The 19184-nt window shown below is 37.9% G+C and overlaps 1 protein-coding gene across 5 annotated transcripts in view; it reads left to right on the top strand.

Annotated features, from left to right (window-relative positions):
* erbin (erbb2 interacting protein) overlaps positions 1-19184 on the top strand; it is a 60087-nt gene that overhangs the window by 14140 nt on the left and 26763 nt on the right. For all 5 annotated transcript variants that reach the window (XM_008423481.1, XM_017307932.1, XM_017307933.1 and 2 more), the window contains 5 exons: positions 12583-12777; positions 12997-13114; positions 15764-15842; positions 15987-16076; positions 18917-18973. In XM_008423481.1, coding sequence (XP_008421703.1) covers positions 12592-12777; positions 12997-13114; positions 15764-15842; positions 15987-16076; positions 18917-18973 — 530 coding nt within the window. In that variant the 5' untranslated portion in view covers positions 12583-12591. The remainder of the gene's footprint in view (positions 1-12582; positions 12778-12996; positions 13115-15763; positions 15843-15986; positions 16077-18916; positions 18974-19184) is intronic.

The following is a 19184-nucleotide window of genomic DNA, read 5'->3' as shown; positions in this document are numbered from 1 at the left end:
GTCTCCGTTCATTCACCTCAGGCTCATCTGTGTCTTTAGATAACATGGGGAATTATTCATTAAAGTAATTATGACGGTCATCTCAAAGGGTATTAAATGAAGCCATTCCAGATTTCGAATATTTTCAGGCTTCCTTTGTAGAGTAGATATCAGAGAAAATATATCCTACACATGCAGATACTGAATGGAAGTTGTAATGTATTCAGTATATGATCCTTTTCCAGTTAATGAGGGTGTTATCACTTACACAGCAATTTCTTTTGCTCTAGTCGTCAGATCTTGAGTTGCTGGTCCGCTGTTACTGATCTTGACATGGGTGTCTGAGACTCTAAACCGTGTTTATTAATATGAAGAAAGGTTTGTGTTTTTGTGAAATGTCATTATCAACATCCTGTAACGTCATGTGGACTGTGTGTCATTTATGATGCATCGTTATTGCATTTGTTGCATCACGTCAATGTCACCTTCCTGTTAATTTATTTAGAATTAACATGAAGGCTTAAAAATTATCTCTTGTTTTGTCTTTTGATCTTTTTTATTTAGAAACTCGTTTTTATCAACATAATTTAGCTTTTTTTAAAAAAATAAAATAAAAAAAAACTCAACAGAGGCTTGTTTCAGAACATAAAAAATAAAAATATGAAACGTATATAATACGTGATTGCATAAATATTGACCTAGTTAGCGACTGACTTTATTCAACAGAGGTCCAACCAGTTGGTTATGGCGCTCTCAGAATGAGTGTAATGGAGATCAAGGACATGTGGGAAACTCCATGGTGGAGTGGAAGAAAGTTCTTTGGTCTGAGACCAACATGGAGCTTTTTGGCCACCAGAAAAGATGCCAAGCTTGACAGACACCAAACACTGCAGATCACCACAAACACATCATCCCCACTGTGAAACATGATGGTGGCAACATCATGCAGCGGGGTAATTGGCAGCACCCAGATCTGCAAGTCTGGTTGACACCTAAGGCGGTATCTTAGGTGTCAAGTCAGTACTTACTAAATACTGTCTTGAAGGGGGTGACATTTTATGTAATCACTTATTTTAAACTACGTATTTTGCAAATTTGTAGAAATCAGTGTTCACTTTGACAGTTTTTATTTATTTATTGTAATTTTGTCAAAAAAATTTACATTTTGTTGATCATTGTTTTGTAAAAGCAATAAAAAGAGTAAAACCCCCTTAGAGGTGAATAGTTTTTGTAGGCAGAGTACCGTATTTTCCGCACTATAAGGCGCACCGGATTATAAGGCGCACCTTCAATAAATGGCCTATTTTAAAACTTTTTTCATATATAAGGCGCATAGAATAGACACTACAGTTTGGGTTGCCGATTTGCTCTGTACTCTATTATTAAACATCGGCATTTGTAAAGAAGCTGTCCCCGAGTACTTTATATAGTAGCTGCCCCAGTCATTGTTTCACTCATGGTGTTGGTGTTGCAAAATTGTGCCCAACTGCTTTCTCGGTAACACAGACCAACCGATACGCTGCCGCCGCAGTCTCCGCCCCCCCCGGCTTTAAATGTATAGCGGCTGGTCCCTTAGTAACCCTAGTCGAAGCACCTCGGATGAATGTCTAAAGCCACTTTGTTGACATAAAGAATGTCAACAAAATAGTCCGACTCCGGTCCGCGAGGAGAGCCTTCCGCGACTGGGCTGGGGTGTGGCCGGACGATGGTCACCCTTCTCCGTTCGCGCACAGCATGTTCGTGGAGAACGTGGTGCTAAATGACCTRCAGACGACCTGATTATCAGGTCGGTAGGTAGATAGGKCAGTCAAACTTTATTAACAAACCAGCGTTCTGACAACTATCCCAGCATGCACGGCGCGCTTCTTCTACTACGGGGAAAAATGAAGTCGGTGGCTGCTTACCGTAGTTGCTAGACCTGTTGTGGCTCAATATTGGTCCATATATAAGGCACACCTGATTATAAGGTTCACTGTCGGCTTTTGAGGAAATTGAAGGTTTTTAGGTGCGCCTTATAGTGCGGAAAATACGGTAGTATAATTCTCTATGCACAGTCTGAATGCCTCCAAGTGTTCAAATGATTATATTAATCGAATAATAATAATAATTAATAATCATATTAATAGAAAAAATAAATACAACTCTTCTGACGTATCAGCCTCCCTAAGCATTCAGCATGCTGAGGTGAGAGAATCTCCTTTACCAGTGCAGACAAAGAGTCTGAAGAGAGTATTGCGGGATTAGGTAACGTCATTGTTGTGGATCAAGTGATATGAAATTTTTTTTATCCTGCTGTTACAGCTGATTACCAATATTTACTGATGTCATATTTATTTCTCTACACTTTTGACACTGCATAAAAACCACCACACATTCTGGTGACCAAGATGATTAAGTTCACAGGGTGGGTGAAGACGTTGTGATGATTGAAATAGAGAGAAGGGTGAGGAAAACTTGACTCCAGCATGTCTAAAGGTCTTTGGCAGTCTGGGTTAGCTGGAGTTCACATTACTTTTGTTTGATATGCGAAAAGGCACAACAAGAGTTCAGAGTTGTGTATTTCCGTTTAGTATTTTACGCTTAGTAAAATACTGTGAATTGCGTAGGAATTTAGCTGGGATCATGGCGAGTGTGATGACCCAACCTTCATAAATTCAGTTTTTAAATGTTACCTGGATGTGTTTGAAATGATACAAATAATCATATTTCCTTTTACAAGTACCCTACAATTTTCTTTATCCTTTCATGAGTTGCTAAAGCATAACATCTTGACTTTATCCAATATTCAGCTTGCCTTCTACATCACCATCCGATTCCATAAGAAGGCTTTTCTGACTTCTATAAATGGGTTTTGTTGTGAAACAAATGTATTCCACTAAGTATAGTGACATCCATTGTTGCAACACAAATATCAGTGGGCAGAAAATGTCTAGTCATTATGTAGATGATTCATTCAGAGCCGCTCCACTCGGGAGTAGAAGATCAGGAAGATGCTGTAAAAAACAGCTCTTTGTCGCAGATCGGATTACTGACCCTCGTTTCAGCACGTTCAAAGAAAACAATCATGGTTTTGTTTTTCTAGAGTCACGTAAGACCACTGAGACCAGCGGCTCAGTGGTGAGAATGAAAGTCAAGAGGGGAAGCAAAACTGGAACTTCAGGTCCTCCCTTCTGCTGCATTCTCTGTCTGCGACATTACAGAGAGGCTCGTCTTTCTACCTGTTTCAGTTGCACTTCTAGCCATTGTTTCAGGAGGCTTTGTGTTTGAAAGCAGGTCTTTAGAGAAAGGGTCTGTGGTTATCAGCAGGATCAGTGGTATTGGGAAATGAAAAAGAAAACAGTACGAATCACTCCGTTGCATAGATTTAATTTAACTATGTACATAGAAGAACATTACAAACTGAAACTCAAAGTGCCTAACAAGGTGATGCACACAAATATGGTTTAAAAATTTACTTCATTGCAATGAGATGCCTTAATCTATGCTCCATTTTGCCAGAAAAAAAATTCCTGTAATTTCTCTAGTATTCAAAAATATTTTGATCCCAAAGGTATATTAAGTGTTTTTGTAACTCATTAGTTTGAGATTCCTCAAAGCTGGACTAATATGTAAGCATTTAAAAAAAAATATAATAAAAAGAATAAAAAGGTGTGTATAAGGTACATTAAATTGCCATTTTTGTGTGAACAGGACATGTTGACTTAAAATCCAGTAGATCTTTGATCTAATTAGAAATGAATCCAGTGCAGGTAGAAATCATATCCCTTATCTGACTCAGACTGTCCCACATTTCCTAGTTTCATCAAGTCGATTACAAAATACACTCGATGTCTTCTGCTAGTAATTACTCTGAGGTTATAAATTTTATTTCCTCAAAAAAAGTTTTCAGTAAAAACTCCCAGAGGTTAATCAAACCCACCCTGCATTAAAACTCCCATTAGTCCCCTGCTCTCTTTTGAACACATATCAACCAATGGGATTTAATGAACAAAAACACAATTAGGAAGAAGGTGAAATGGAAAGCTTAATGGTAGACTGGGGGGTGTTTTGGTTGCAGTTTTTCTGTGACTCGCACGCAAGTTGTTTAGGCAACCTTCTCCGCTACAAGACGGCTTATGTCAATGATTCTCCATGGAGTGGGCGTTTGTGGCCGGGGCATGTGTGAAACGATGTCTCACGCTCTGCGAGCGCAGTTTGAGCTTGATGAATTCTGGCATTGTCATCCCATGTGAGACTGGTTTTAAACTGCTGGCTCATGTGATTATTGAGGGAATGGGAAGCGACTCGCAACATCTGTTTGGGTCGGCGGAGACATGAGAAGATCTGCTGTGCTTTCCTGGTGAGAGGCTCTGATTGTGTTTTAGGTAAATCATTGTTGAGTTGAGGAAAGATGGGTCTGTGGTCACTGTTTTACAGGGTTTTGTCGTTTCAGTTGAACCTGTTGGTGTGAGATGTGTGTTGTGTTAATAAAACTGACACCTCTGAACTTTTTAAGAAGGTGTTAGTATCATTAATGACTGGCTTTTTAAGCAGCCTGATATTCTTCTCTTGTGAAAATGAAACTGTTTTGCTGCTGTATCAGTTTGCTTTTCTTAAAATTTTTTGTTTAGTTGATTTTTTAAAAATGTTTTTACTGCTTTGTGCTACTTGATGTATGTGTTTGAGAAAGAACAAGAATAGTCTTTTGTTCCCTACCTTAGCAGAACCAAATTAGATAAAAGTTGGTGAAATTTTTGTTTGGAAATGAAGGCGGAGCTTCATGGATGCTAAAAATGTCAAACTGGTTGAATATTAACCAGCGTTTTGTTTCGGATTCTGTAGTTCATGTTTTCTGTAAACTTTAAATGACATGACAGGACTTGGGTGTTTTTCTATACATTCAACCAACATTGAGAAAACGTGTGGAAATATTTAATTACAGGAAGTGAGAACTACTTCTTTTAGTGTCTCCATGGTGATGGAGAGAGCAGGGCTGGACTATATATTGATGTTTTGGAAAGATGGGGGTAAATAAACATTCATTACACATGAAGCATGTAAATTAGGTTTTTGTGATTGATATAAATTTCAATGGAATCCTTACTCTTCTGCAAATAACTTTCTGGAAGCTTAAGTTTCCCTAATGCTCCTAAACACATCACCCCTTTTCCCATCCAGGAAATTGAGCGCCCTGTCTGCTCCTGGTGAGCGGCAGCAGAACAACTTAAACAGTCCTATAAGAAATTGAGTCTGCTTTTTTCTGTTAAACTTGCATGAGTTTTCTGCTATGGTTCATTTAATATCTTAAAAAAAGGGAGAAATTTAGTAAAAAAAACTGGAGACTACACAATACTGAAGCTGAGAGTGACATCAAGGCATCAGCTGGTAATTAAGGAACAGAGTAGATCTTTAGTTTCATCAAGAGGAATCAATAGACCTCCAAGTCCGATGATGAAATCAGTGTTAATCTCGCCAGTGAAATGGTGAATAATTAGGCCTCTGTAACACTGTCTATTCTGATCTCTGTTGCTTTAAATACTATTTAATTTCTTATCCATATAAAACGGAAACCTGTCAACAATTCTTGCTCTAATGTAATGAAGTCGATTTAAAAGGCCGCTCTTCTAAACACCACTCACAGAAAGTTGATCTGAGCTCAACAGGAGATCCTTCCTCCCTGTAGCTGTCGTCATCTATGACAACTCTTTAAATGATGAGTTACAACATTTAGTTTTTCCTTTGGGATTATTCAAGTCATTTTGAACTGAGTTGAATATGCCACTTTACATTCTGTTTTCATCTTTGGAAAAGGAAAGAACTTAATTTATTCAAACAATGGCGCATGTTGAACAAATTTTTGGGGGTAAAAATCTGGTTGCAAATCACCAACAAGCACTTTATCAGTTCTCAGTATTGTTAAACTATTGCATTATTTATCGCTGTAGTCAAAATAAACATTGCATTTTGAAGATAAGTCCTCCTCTAATGATTTTTGCAAACCTCCAAATCACACACAATCCTTAAAAAAAACACGTTGGTTTCAAAATCAGAATGAATTCAATTATTGTTTAGTTCAGCGCGATAACTTTAGTACCTGTTGTAATTCAAGTAAAGAACTCTTTTAGGAGGTTAATTTTCAGAGCAGTATTTGTTTTCATGAGCCTCTGGTCCATTTCCATAGTTATTCAACTCTGTTCTGCATATGAGGTTTTACAATCATGAACCCTTTGATTATTATGAGACCACTGCAAATGTAAACCACATTAAGATGCTTCAAAGTTACTTTTACAGGAGCGTGGTACCTCATTTTACTGAGATCGAGTGGTAATAACATACTAATAATAGAGTTGGCAGCTAGTTATTCAGATTTTTTTTCATTATTGAGTGAAGAATAAAGTTTGTTGTAAAGCATCCAGTTCAAAAGGTGAGTCAAAGCTGCGTTGCAGAATGAGATAAAAAGCTTGCTCGCTCTCTACCTATATCAAGGAAGTGTTTTTTTCATCTACTTTCTTCTTCCATCTCAGGCAGCTCTAACTCTTAGCTTCTGTGAGCTGCCATGTCCCTTTTCCCCTGCTGTGCATTGTTTTGGTTGCCATAATCTCTAATGTAAATTTGCAGCTGCAGCTAAGCAATCCTGTAACAGGCCGCTGCAATCTGGATGAAAAGCTGTTCTCGTCAAGCAGGAGCTAGCTTGTACTAATCACATTCTGCCATATAAACCAGAGGGGTTCCTATAAATAACACAAGCTGTTCGCCGCCGTCAAAAGCTGCGTTTGTTTCCGCTTAACCCCCCTACGCACTCAGTGACACTCTCGTAACTTCCCCGCCTCGGCTTTGATCGGCGATTCGGATTGGTAAAAATCTCCAGATAAAATGCAGATTTTATCCCAACATATTTAATTGTCCTGTGATCATAAGAATGCATGCATCAATTTTTTTCTCTCAAATAATTAGCTATTTGTAGAGCTTTTTTTATTTACCAGTGCAGTGTAGAGTATTGCATAGAAAGAATTTTGTTAAATGTATTAGTCAGAAGAAAAAAAACTTGGAAAGACTGCAGTGGAAACACAGGAAGTAGAAAAATTAATAAAATACTAAAACATACACCAAATAAATATGGAGCAAATAATTGTGACAATGATTAAGGCAACAATAATATTGATGATTTTGAAACAAGTGAATTAGGAATAACTAACAACTAGATTAGAAAGCATCAAGTTGTAAAGAATTATAAATAAGTAATAGCTTATACTTAAAGGGGCAGTATTATGTGAAATCAACTTTTGTTAGCATAACATCATGTTATAATGTTGCTCCCTCATCAAAAACACACTTGGAGTTGTTGCCTTGATTCTTTCATGCATGTTTGAAAAATCCTTTACTCTTCCATGGCAACCATTCAGCTGTGCAAAACGCCTGCGTGGTGCTAGCTCCACCCTCAAGGCGCAGCTTCTCATGCAGTTTCCAAGCTTTCACCTCACAGAGTAGCCTTGTGCCACATCTCCTCCACTCAACTCCTCTAGACTAGCCAGCAGCAACTAGCAAACACCTGGTGAAACTGTGCATCTGCTGAGCTCGTTATGAGCTACTTCTTAGTGCAACATTGGCAAAAATGTTGTTAAACTGTTAATAGAAGAGCAATGTAGTGATGGCTTCCTGAAGCTGGGGTTTCAGGAAGAGAAGGAAGGCATTAGATTACAAAGTCAAATTTCTTTTAAGTCATATTTGATTTTCTTAGTATTTTTTATAACAGCTGAAGGTAACGTAGTTACTTAATTGTGCTGTGAAATGGTACAAGTTCAACTAAACCGAGACTGAATCAACAAATTGTTAGTTTGCATAAAAACTTTCAGCTGCCTACATGTTTTTATGAAAACTGTTTCCAAAGCTAAAGAGATGTACAGTGGACCCCAGCTTATTTGTTAAGTTTTTTGCAAGTTCCCCTATTCATGGATTTTTTTTCACCTACTATTTCTAAAATATTTGAAAGAAAATGCAGCTTGGGAAGCTGAAATACTTGCCCACAATGCTCCACGACATGCTGTTGGCTGGCATTTGCAAAACAACCAATCCAGGAGCAATGAGTTCTTAGAAAAAAAACATTAGTAAATCCTCAATTATATTAATATTCTCCTTGCCACTGATGGCAAATAATTGTGACGGTGATTAATTAAGGCAACAGTAATATTGATGATGTTGAAACAAATCAATATTATTCCTTATCTTTGGATGAAAAAGACCAAAGATGTTATGCAGACGTGCAAAGACTGTTTCCAGTGTGTCTTCATGCATTTTAAGGTTTATATGGTGTTTGAGTTATTAAACTAGATATTTCTAAGCAGTTTTAGAGGGGACTCAAGTATTCGCAGATTCTGTCTAGTGAGTGCTTCTGGCCTAGAAACCCTAGCGAATATCGCGGTCCGCTGTAGTAGTTTACAAAACTAATAAAAGGACCTTAATATCTTGTCTGTTTGCCTAGTTACCACTCAATAATGGTTTAGATACACAGTAAGTTCGACTCTGCAAGTGTTGTTTAAGGCTTTAGCTTATTCTGCCCTAGATTATAGTCTCTATAGCAACAGCCGTGACCCAGGAGGCACTTGAGTTACACGGAGACGGGGTTGTAAGAGGAAAGTGGTTTCCTGGCTGTGAGTGAGAGAGTAAATTGTATTCTGTGACTGCTCTGCCCTCTGGATGCTTTTATTCAGAGCTGCACAGAGGAAGCCACAAAGTTCACTGCCAGGCTGCAGAGTCACATGGCCTCAGTTCTCACATTCCCACACATTTTTTAAATTTCTCAATAAATGCGGCCACTGTTTGTGAAAGTTCACACTGTGATTCTTAAATTTTTCTCTTTTTTTTGTACCAGTTTCTCTATCGGGCATTTACCAGCACGATGATTATTATTATTTTTGCTTAAAGAAGTAGGCTAAGAAGGAATGTCTCTGCTGAGAGCTTACATGGCTGGAGTCTGTGTAGCATGTCTTGAATTTTCTTACCAAAGGAAGTGAAGGCTCCTGATGGCGCTTGACGAGCAGTCGGTGATCATTCCAGAAACATGTAGGTCAGTGGATAAGCTTATCTGTGCTGCAGGATGCACCACTTTCATTAGTGTGCCGCCTTCCAGATTACTTTTGGGGCTGCTTCAGGCAGCCCAACCAAAACTGACTGTCCATGTCTCTGTTAATTTAATTTTCAAAAGCTATGCTACAACAGAGAGGTAAAAAAAAGTTCACAAATATGAACATATCCATAAAGAAAGTGGAGTATAGACATAAGGCAGTCTGTATTGAAGTAATACTCAAGCTCCCCTGTGGTGACTCTGTTCATAAATTTTTTCAAAACTCCGAAATCTGACCGTCATTTGATAATTTTTTGTAAACGCATCTCAAGACAGATATTTCTCTACATGTAGATGTGATGCGTCATTGGCTTCCCTGCAGATCGTTTTCTTACGTTTTCGGAGTGTTTTCTTGATGTGCTTAATTGGTGTACTTGCACTTTATTTCTGCATTAAAGCTACAATAAGAAGTTCTGAGAAACTTAACCTGAAAATGTTTGTAGAAAAGCTGTGGCATTAAGCAGTTCTGTGGCTCAACTTTTAACTTGATTAAGAAGGAAATGATACAAATTTCGGGTAAGAACCATATTTATGTCATAACAGGTTACGATGCAAGAAATAACAAGTGATGGATCCCAGCACATCAGATTGTGCTTGCATAACTCCACTTGGTGTAGCATCGCAAACAAATTAGCTTGAGGCGTTGATCATTCATTTATCAACAGTTTAAAAAACTAATTATTGCGATAGATGATAATATTGTTGTTTTGAGGCCACATGGCGTGCTAAAAAGTAAAATGTAATTTAATGAAGCCTAGAGGCATTTTAATAATCGTCAGAGCACGCCACACTGGAACTGGAAGACATTCTGAATATACAAAATGAAACGCAACAACCAAAAACTATAAATAAAACGGAAATAAAAACGAAACGCAATCAAAATCATAAATGAAATGGCCGAAATCTCAGTAAACAAAATTACCCTGCAAAAAATATCAGAACGGAAATTATACAACTCCTTTTAACATTATATGCAATTAATTGCGGCAGGCTTAAAGAACACACGAGCAAAGTACTAGCGAGCGAAGTTGCATCTTTGGTGGCATCCTTAAAAGTTTCCTAATTACAGCACAACAACTCTGCACCTCATAATCACACCTTGTTTTCTTTTTAACACTTTCTCCGCCATTTGAAACTATTAAATCTGAATGAATGTTTGCGCAGGTTCTAACAGGTTCTGCTCATCTGTTCTTATCAGCATTTCTAGTCTCGTTCTGCTTTCCTTGCAGCTCTTAGAGCTCCACCCACTCCTCCTGACAGCTACTGTTTCTTTTTTATTTCCCCTCCGCCATTGCTCTCTGTACCTTACCTAACGACAGCCCACAACTGCCACCTTGCGCCCCTTCTTCCTCTCTATTCGACGTGCACCGTCTCTACATACGCTCACTGCTCTTTGCTCTGGATGAATGGAGCCAAGCACTCTGAGTAATCTGGTCCATCACCAGAGGGGTTGACGGAGTATTTATACACGAGCTGTCTGCTTTTATGGCACAGATTGTGTGGGAGGCAGACGGCCTCCTGGTTGTGCATATCTCCGGTGGTGTGGGGGCAAGTTCATGCACACTTTGGAGATGGAGCAATTGCTGACTGTGGCTCTTTTCCAGATAAGTTTTAGGGAGATTTCGAAGGCTGCTTCTGGAAAATGTCCTCATTATGTAATCAGAAAGAAACTAGTTGGATTCCCTTTAACATGACAAACGCCAGGAGAGGCAAATTCATCATGTTCCCTAAAACTCACCCTTTGGCATATCTGCACATACCAGCTGAATGCGACGTTTTCCATTTATTCGCGAACATTAGGTTTAATTTAGATTCTTTTGATGATTCTTTTTTTTTGTTTCCAATTTAAACGCAGTCTGGCTTTTATTCAGAGGAAGACCATCGCCATGTTCCGGCTCGGCGGGACTGTGAAGATTCACGGTGAATGAAGTGTGCTGAGATTATGTGTTGTGGCAGCACTCAGATTAAGATGAGGGGGAGGAAAAGTCACATTCTCTGCAAGCTCCAGTGAACAAAGCCTCTGTTGACCAGCGCGCATTCCATGTTGGGCACTGTACTTAGTGAAAACTGTGGCGTTGACCCCAGATTCGAGGAATAACAATGTACGCTAACATTTCTCTACAACGTCCCTTTTGTCTGACTTTTCATTGAGCGACTTGAGGCGTCTTTGTTTTATTCATACTGTTTGCAGTAAGAAAAGTGTTTTCAGCGAGCAGCAGCTACATAATAGCTAACGCTTTACATTCGTTTTATGAGCTACAACCTGAATGTTTGAAAATATGCAGTCATAGACAGTAAAGAAAAATCAAACGGGTCTTAAAACAACAATATTATAATTTATGTCAATAATTATTGCGATAACTTATCCTGCAAAATTTATCTTGACAGGCCTATTTATCAATTATTCGCTTGATAAATTAAAGCAAGTTTACTTGATTTATTTGTTTTTCTCTTTCTACTAACAACTGGATGATAAGTCTTCAGTCTGCCCCTTCATGACTAGACTTTATAATTCATCTTATGTGTTGTTTCTATTTCATTTATTTTGGGTATTTTAAATGTTTAAATGTTTTTTAGAATTTAAAGTTTATTGACCTTTTAACAATGTGTTCTGGCATTTTTATGCCATTACCATTATACTATTTTTTCTCTAAGCAACAATGTTATCGTTTATCACAATAACGTCTGGAACAATTTATTGTCCAGCAAAATTTGTTATCCTGACAGGCGTATTGTCACCACATGGTCGACCAGTGGAATGAGGCATTTTCTCAACAAGATAATAAAGAGAACTAAAAATAACTCTTTATCATAGAACTATAATAAAGATACATTTTGTATACAAAGTTACAAAATGTATCTATTTAAATACATTTTGTAACTTTCCACAAAATGTAAGTAGATATTTGTGCATAGTTTGTCCTCTTTGCTTGTGTAAATAAGGTAATTTGACACTTTCAGTGTTCATTAAAAAAAGAAATCTCAGTGCTAGTTTATTTATTTTTTTAAACTCTTTTGCACATTGACGGTGTTGCCAGCTCCTCTGCTGTGGGAAGTTCGGTTTGCCACGGCAACGTTAACGCTGGGCAGGATAAGAAGAAACGAGTCGCAGAAAACGTTCCAGGAAATGCATGTTTATCAGAAATCAGCCAGTCATGCTCTGAGGCGACCCAAGAGTAAATATAGAAAACGGTCCCAGAGCTATACCTAACAGCTTCACGCTGGACAGAAATGATCTGCCGCATTCACTTCTGTTTTATATTTATATGTATATACAAGTATCGTAGCATCAAATGTTTGAATTAAAGCCTTAATTTTAAAGAAAAGTAATCCACCGTTTTCTTTACAGTGTTGAAGCTTTACGTTGAACTTTTGTCATCAAGATAAAAGATGAAATCCTACACAGCTGCGTTTTGAAACTACATATTCTCTCACTACGCACACAGACACAAAATTACCCCTGAATTACTGCAACAATTAATTGTAATTCTCTCTCCCTCCAGCCCGTGACGATGTCCAAGCGGAGCTTCTTTGTTCGGCTGGTGCCGTGCCGGTGCTTGCGGGGTGAGGAGGAGGTGGTGACATCTCTGGACTACTCCCACTGCAGCCTGGAGACGGTACCTAAGGAGATCTTCAGCTTCGAGAAGACGCTGCAAGAGCTCTACCTCGATGCCAACCAGATCGAGGAACTGCCTAAAGTACGACATTTTTTAACATTTCTGAAAAGCTGGTTCACAATGCAAGATAGAGTTTGTGCTGTTGATAAACCTGCGAGTTTTTAGTGGGATATGATGGAAGCAGTGATAATGTTAGAACATTTAAGCCATCAATCTTTCCTCTTGACGTTTAAATTAAACATCTTTAACGTGATGTTAGAAATGTTCCTAACTTGCTCTTCTTCTTCTCTCCTCCTCCAGCAACTGTTTAACTGCCAGTTACTCAACCGGCTGAGCATGCCAGATAATGACGTAACGGTGTTGCCCGCAGCGATCGCAAATCTCATTAACCTCAGGGAGCTTGATGTCAGCAAAAACAGTAAGCAAAAAAAAAAAAGAGAAAAGATTGTATTCTCCATCTACATTTGCTTTCTTCTTAGAAATTGAGCAGACGCAAGAACTGCTTTTGAAGCACAGGTGAACACACAGCTCTGATCTCAGATCAGCTAAAACTGCCCATCAGCAGCGCAGGGTTGCTAAAACGGGCATTTATCTTTTCTTTGAAAAAATTTCTCTCCTAATTGCTGTTTTTTTTGGATCACACCCTGGAGACTCTGAGGGAAATAGGGCACAAGTTTTGTTCAATAAATGACGTCACAGTACGATGTCTCAAAACAAAGATGGCTGAGCAAGTCCATGCTTGCCGTCTTGTTTCTCAATGATGCTGGGATAAAACAACTGTCATTCCTTTGTTATAAGGGTTCGTACTGAGATTTCTATTCTCAATGTTAGGCTTATTTTTTTTAAAGGGGACAGTATTAAATAAAATCTACTTTTTTGAGCTTTATGTCATGCTATGATGTTCTCTCATCAAAAAAACATTCCTGTAGTGTTGTTTAGATTTTTTTCATCCATCCATGAATCTCCCATAGCAACTATGCAGCTGTCCTGTGGGGGACCGAACACCACATTCAAGGACAAAACTCCTCCTGTGAGCTTCCACAGAACTTCCTTCACCCGCGACTCCCATACTCAACTCCTTCAGACTAGCCTGCAGCAATTAGCAAACACCTGGTGGAACTCTCTCAGTGAAACGTTGGCAAAAATGTTTTTAAAGGGTTAATTCAGGAGCCATGTTGTGCTGACTTCCTGAAAGTGGAGTTTCAGAAAGAACAGGAGTTTTTAAAGAGAGGCCCAATTTCAAGGCGTTAAATCAGCAAGCAAAATTTCATTTAAGTCATATTTGATACATATCAAATTTTTATAACAACTGAAGGTAACAGAGTTACTTGATCGTGCTATAAGATGATTCTATGTGGCTGGAGATCACATAATGCCACCCTTTGAAGCAGTTTGATAAAGTTGGGAAACTGGCAGTTTTGGAGATTTGCCTATTTTGTCACGGTAAAAACGTCCTACTTTTATGCAACTTGATATTATGTGACAGAGCAACACAAAGTACTGTGTTATTGTGGTGGAGCAAAAATGATACTGGGCCTTAACAGATTAGAGAAATTGTGTGTGTGCTCTCCCAGCCAGCCACTCTAAGTTGGTGCTCGTGTTTTAGAAGTGCATCTCTGCTAGCTTTGCACATCTGGACCATTTTGCTCGTCCTTTGGAAAATCACTCAATTCACATTGGATGAAAAGTGATTCTAAACAAAAACAAGATTTGCGTCGATTGGATTTAGGTTTTACATCGGATCACCCATATTTAGGATTATTGTCCTGCAGGAAGGTAAAATTCTAGTCTAGTGTTTGGAAAATTGGCCAGAAAGTTCCTTCCTGCCCTCCTCTGACGAGCTTCAGTCCCGTGCCCCCTATTATGGTTTGTGTCGAATAACAAACATGGCTTCCTTTGAGCAGTAGCTTTCCTCTTGTCACTCTTTCATAAAGGTGTGTGTGGAATGTGACTAATAGCTGTTGTGTCAAGAGATTCTCCCACCTGAACACATTTTATTTGAGTATCAGAGTTGAGTGTAGCTGAAAAGGAGAGCCGTTCAAACTTCTAAGGCTTTTTATTCATTAAATAAAGTAAAAACTAAATTATTTTCATTTTTATTACCAAGTGTGTGCCTTATTTTGACATAAGGCACACACTTGGTGCCTTATGTTTAATGCAGTCTTAATTGGTGTCAAATTATAGTCTGTGATCGAACAAAAAGTCACATCTTCCGTCATACATATGCGCAAATGGTGTAAAAGTTTTTGTAAATATTTCAAAATTAGCTCCACAAAATCAGTGATTTTGATCGCGAAAAAATTCCATAACCAATCATAAAATCCTGTAGGGGCTGATGAATGTGAAAACATGTTCACCATTTCATTTTTTATTGATATTTTAATGGATTTTATCAATACGTTCTGACACAGCTGGCCCATTAAGAGCATTCATGATCTTCACGACCCAAAATGAAAATGAGCTTGACACCCTTTTATATAAACAACCTTATCACACAGTGTTGGTGTAACTGCGTCAGTCCTTAAACATTTAAATTAAAATAAATGAGTGCAGAGGCAGCTGAGAACAAACACGGTTTTGGATCTTACTGCCCGTTTTTCCTTTTTTTTTTCCTTCTTTTTTTTCATGAACCAGAGCTGCTTGAGTCATGTTTGCATTAAAATAAGCTTCTCCTTGAACACAAACACTTCAGCCCAAGTGTTGTAGACACAAAACAAAGTAGAGGAAATAAACCCAGGGACTTGATCACGTTCTGTTTCTTGTAGTTTATACATTGTTTTAGTGAAAACTTGCAGACTGACATTCAGTGGTGTTTTTTTTTTTCTTATTTCTTTTTTTCCCCTCCTGTTCTTTTATGTCCCAGCTCTCTCTCTCTCTTTGGTTAAGAAAAAATGTTTAAGATGTAACTTTTTTTAATCTTCTGTGTTTATAAAGGGCTCGTAAAATGAAACGATGCAAACACTGCTGTGAAATGGCTTTTTTTTATGGGACGTGGAAACACATTTTTGCAGTTTTAAGTGACTGATTTTTTTATTTATTTATTTATTTTTGCATCATTTCCTTCAAGGTATCCAAGAGTTCCCAGAAAACATCAAGAACTGCAAAGTCCTTACTGTTGTGGAAGCCAGTGTGAACCCTATTTCCAAGTGAGTGCACATTCCCATCATTTAATGCAACCTCTAAGGGCCTTACATTTTATTAAGATGTCAAACTTCCAGGTATTCTGATTCTGAAGGACCTTCTGAGAGGTTTTTGTGCTTTAATGCTCTATGTTGCTGTGTTTTTGCCAGGCTCCCAGAGGGTTTCACTCAGCTCATCAGTCTGACGCAGCTCTACGTGAATGATGCCTTCCTTGAGTTTTTACCAGCCTCGTTTGGCAGGTCGGTTTGCTTTCCAGTCTGTATTGGAGAGCAATTTGTAAAAACAAGAAACTTAAGTAAAAACTGTCTTTTGTTTCTGTTGGTTTTAAAAAATAAAAAAAAATCCATCTACTGTGTAAAGTAAAAAAATGATTCTTTTACCAACATTTTAAATAAAATTTTCTGCAAATTTCTTAAAATTATTAGTCAAATTTTATTTGAATAGCACATTTCAGTAACAAGGCATTTCAAAGTGCTTTATATCATAAAACACAGTCATGCAACATAGAATGAACAATTGAAACACTACATTTAGTCAAGTCAAATTCTTAATTGATTATTTTTCAAGAGCATCACTACACAATTAGTACAATTTGCATGAATATTTTTGACTATAAATTGCATATGTGCAGAGGAGGATTAGACTTGGATTTCTATATAAAAAACAGGATAAATATAAAGGAAGACTACTTTTACAGTGTAAATAATTAGCAGCATCAATAACGGATTTTTCTTTTCGGAGGCAGATTGTTGTTTTTATTTACATTTTCTGTGATCTTTAATGACTAAACCTGGCTGTCTCCTCAAATATGACCCAGTTCCCCTGGTAACCAATGTCACCAGCTGGTATTGTACAGACACATTGAATAAATTGGGATAGTATTGAAAGGTCTGTTTTGTTTTAGGAAACATTATATAGATGAATTACACACAAATGGATGTTGGAGAGACTTTATTTCTGGTATGACAGTTTTCCATTTACAGCTAAAAAAAACCCCATGACATTTCACATTAGAATATTACAGCAAACCTCTAAAAAGACATTCAATACCTAAATATGGGCTTCATAAAAAGTATGTTTAAAGGCTATTTTCAAAAGGCACTTTTAATCGGACAAACAACACTCATCAGTATGTTTTGTCTAATTTATTGAATATGACTATTTCAATATACTCAAAACATGTCAACGTGACTTTTGGCATACTGAGCTAATTCTCACTGTGTTGTCATTATATTGACCTCTTTTGATCTTCCCTCCTTCTAAAAATGACCTCATGAATAGTCATCCTCTAAAATAGATAAATGTTACTCCTCAGTTTCTGAGCCAAGTTTTCCTTTCTTGTCTAAATTTGGTCACTTCTTGCATAAGAATAAACAAGATTGCAGTAACTAAGGATCTATTTTTTGACATCAAGAACAGTCCACAAGGTGGATTAATCTATTTGCTTCATTATGAATTTATCTACTTCTGCCATGAAAGTTATGACTTTAAAATATGTAATTGTAGGGCTTTTTTTTTTGTTTGTGGTGGATATGGACTTCTTCTTGTTTTTTGTTTTTCAGTTTTACAATATTTTCTTTATTAAATAACTGCATTTCTAGTTGGGCTTTGGAACATTTTATTGAACTTTGAACTTGTCTGGCGAGTCAGGAGCCTGACAGTGACTGGTTGATCCCTCACTGATTTTGGTCTTTTTGACAAAAATGTATCTCAGTCCCTCCTTGAGGTGAAACAGATTTGAGTCGTTGTCTTACGGTAACAACTTGCACACTAAAGAGTGCTTATGTGTAGACCAGTGGTTCTTAAGCTGGGTTTGATCGAACCCCAGGGTTTTGATGAGTCGGTCTCAGGTGTTCGGCGGAGCCTCTGCTGCGGAGGTAAAGACACACTTGTGTAAAGTCGTGATGACGCGCCCCGCTTTGCCATCACTTGCTGCAGAGGATCACGTTACATTGCTTAGCCAATCAGTGCTGCAGAGGAGCCCTGATTGAAGGAGCTCCACTCTCAGCAGGGATTTGAACTTTTGTCTTTATTTACTTCAGCAAAGCTCAGTTTCTACCAAATTCTGTAGCTTTCGGTGTACTTCTAAATCTGCTCCTTAGTCGCATCTTTTTGGTGTTGGTACTGCCTCTAGTGGCGTGGAGGTGGTAACACAACTAATATAATTACATTACTAAATCAGAATAACGCAAAGTCTTTATTATTTATTATTTATTTTTTATTCTCTTAAGAATGTAGAGCTAATTAAATGATCTAAACAAGACCTTAAAGTGGTTCCAGTTTCTCTTGATGGCCAACCTGTTGAAACTGTGGCAAATTTTAAATACCTTGGGTCGTTCCTGGASAGTCAGCTCAACTTTGCTGAAAACACTGACTATATTTTGAAGAACTGTTCTCAGAGACTCTACCTTTTAAGAAGACTGAGTGATCATGGGGTGACACAACTAAACTCTAGTTGGGTCACCCCTATGTCTTGAGTTTGGGGGGGAATCATATTTTATTTAGAAGGGTTCAGTGAATGCGCATTTGAAACTGATGGATTCGGTAACTCAAAAAAGGTTGAGAACCACTGGTGTAGACTGTTCACAGATCAGAAAATACATAACGTTTTCTATCAATTAGTGACTGAGGCTTCCAGTATATCTCACTGACATTCTATGAACTATTTTTGAAATATTTTGAAAGAAAAAGGGATCGTTTTAAAATTAATCTGGCAAAACTTTAAATAAGCTATTAAAAATCCAAAATGCTTATTTGAAAAAATATGGTTGCTTTGATTAAAACAACCACTTAGAGAAATGTACTTGCATAATGCAATCTACTGTGAAAGCTGGGTGTTATGTAAAAGCGTCATCCTTACATCACGGCGAGGTCGAATGAGATGTTTTGTAATTACATGACACTTACCAGCTCTGTGCATCAGATCCTGAGATGTACTTTTGTTGTTTTGTGTTGCTTTTTATTTACTTTTTCCAATCGCATCTCGACTTTTAATGAGACACAGACAGCTGCACCCTAAGCTCAAAGGTTGTAACGTATTTGGAGAAAAATTTGACTCTGACTCTCTTTCTGGTTGCAGGCTGACGAAGCTGCAGATCCTGGAGTTGAGGGAGAACCAGTTAAAGATGCTGCCAAAGTAGGTGGTTTGTCATCCAACAAACATCCAAAGCATTTTCCTGTAAAGTTATCCATCTGCCATATATAATGCTGGTCTTTATCACTGCCTCTTGGTCCTCTAATACATCTCTGTTGTGTACTTCATCAGCCTCCTTTTTTTTCTTTTTTCTTTTTTTATTTCCACACCTCTGCCCGTATTGAATTCCACTATGTTACATAACCCCCCCCCA

This window comes from Poecilia reticulata, linkage group LG12, assembly GCF_000633615.1.
Source record: "Poecilia reticulata strain Guanapo linkage group LG12, Guppy_female_1.0+MT, whole genome shotgun sequence".
Classification (NCBI taxonomy): Eukaryota; Metazoa; Chordata; class Actinopteri; order Cyprinodontiformes; family Poeciliidae; genus Poecilia; species Poecilia reticulata.
Note: the sequence above shows the minus strand (reverse complement) of the source record. Positions and strands in the feature narration are given on the sequence as shown.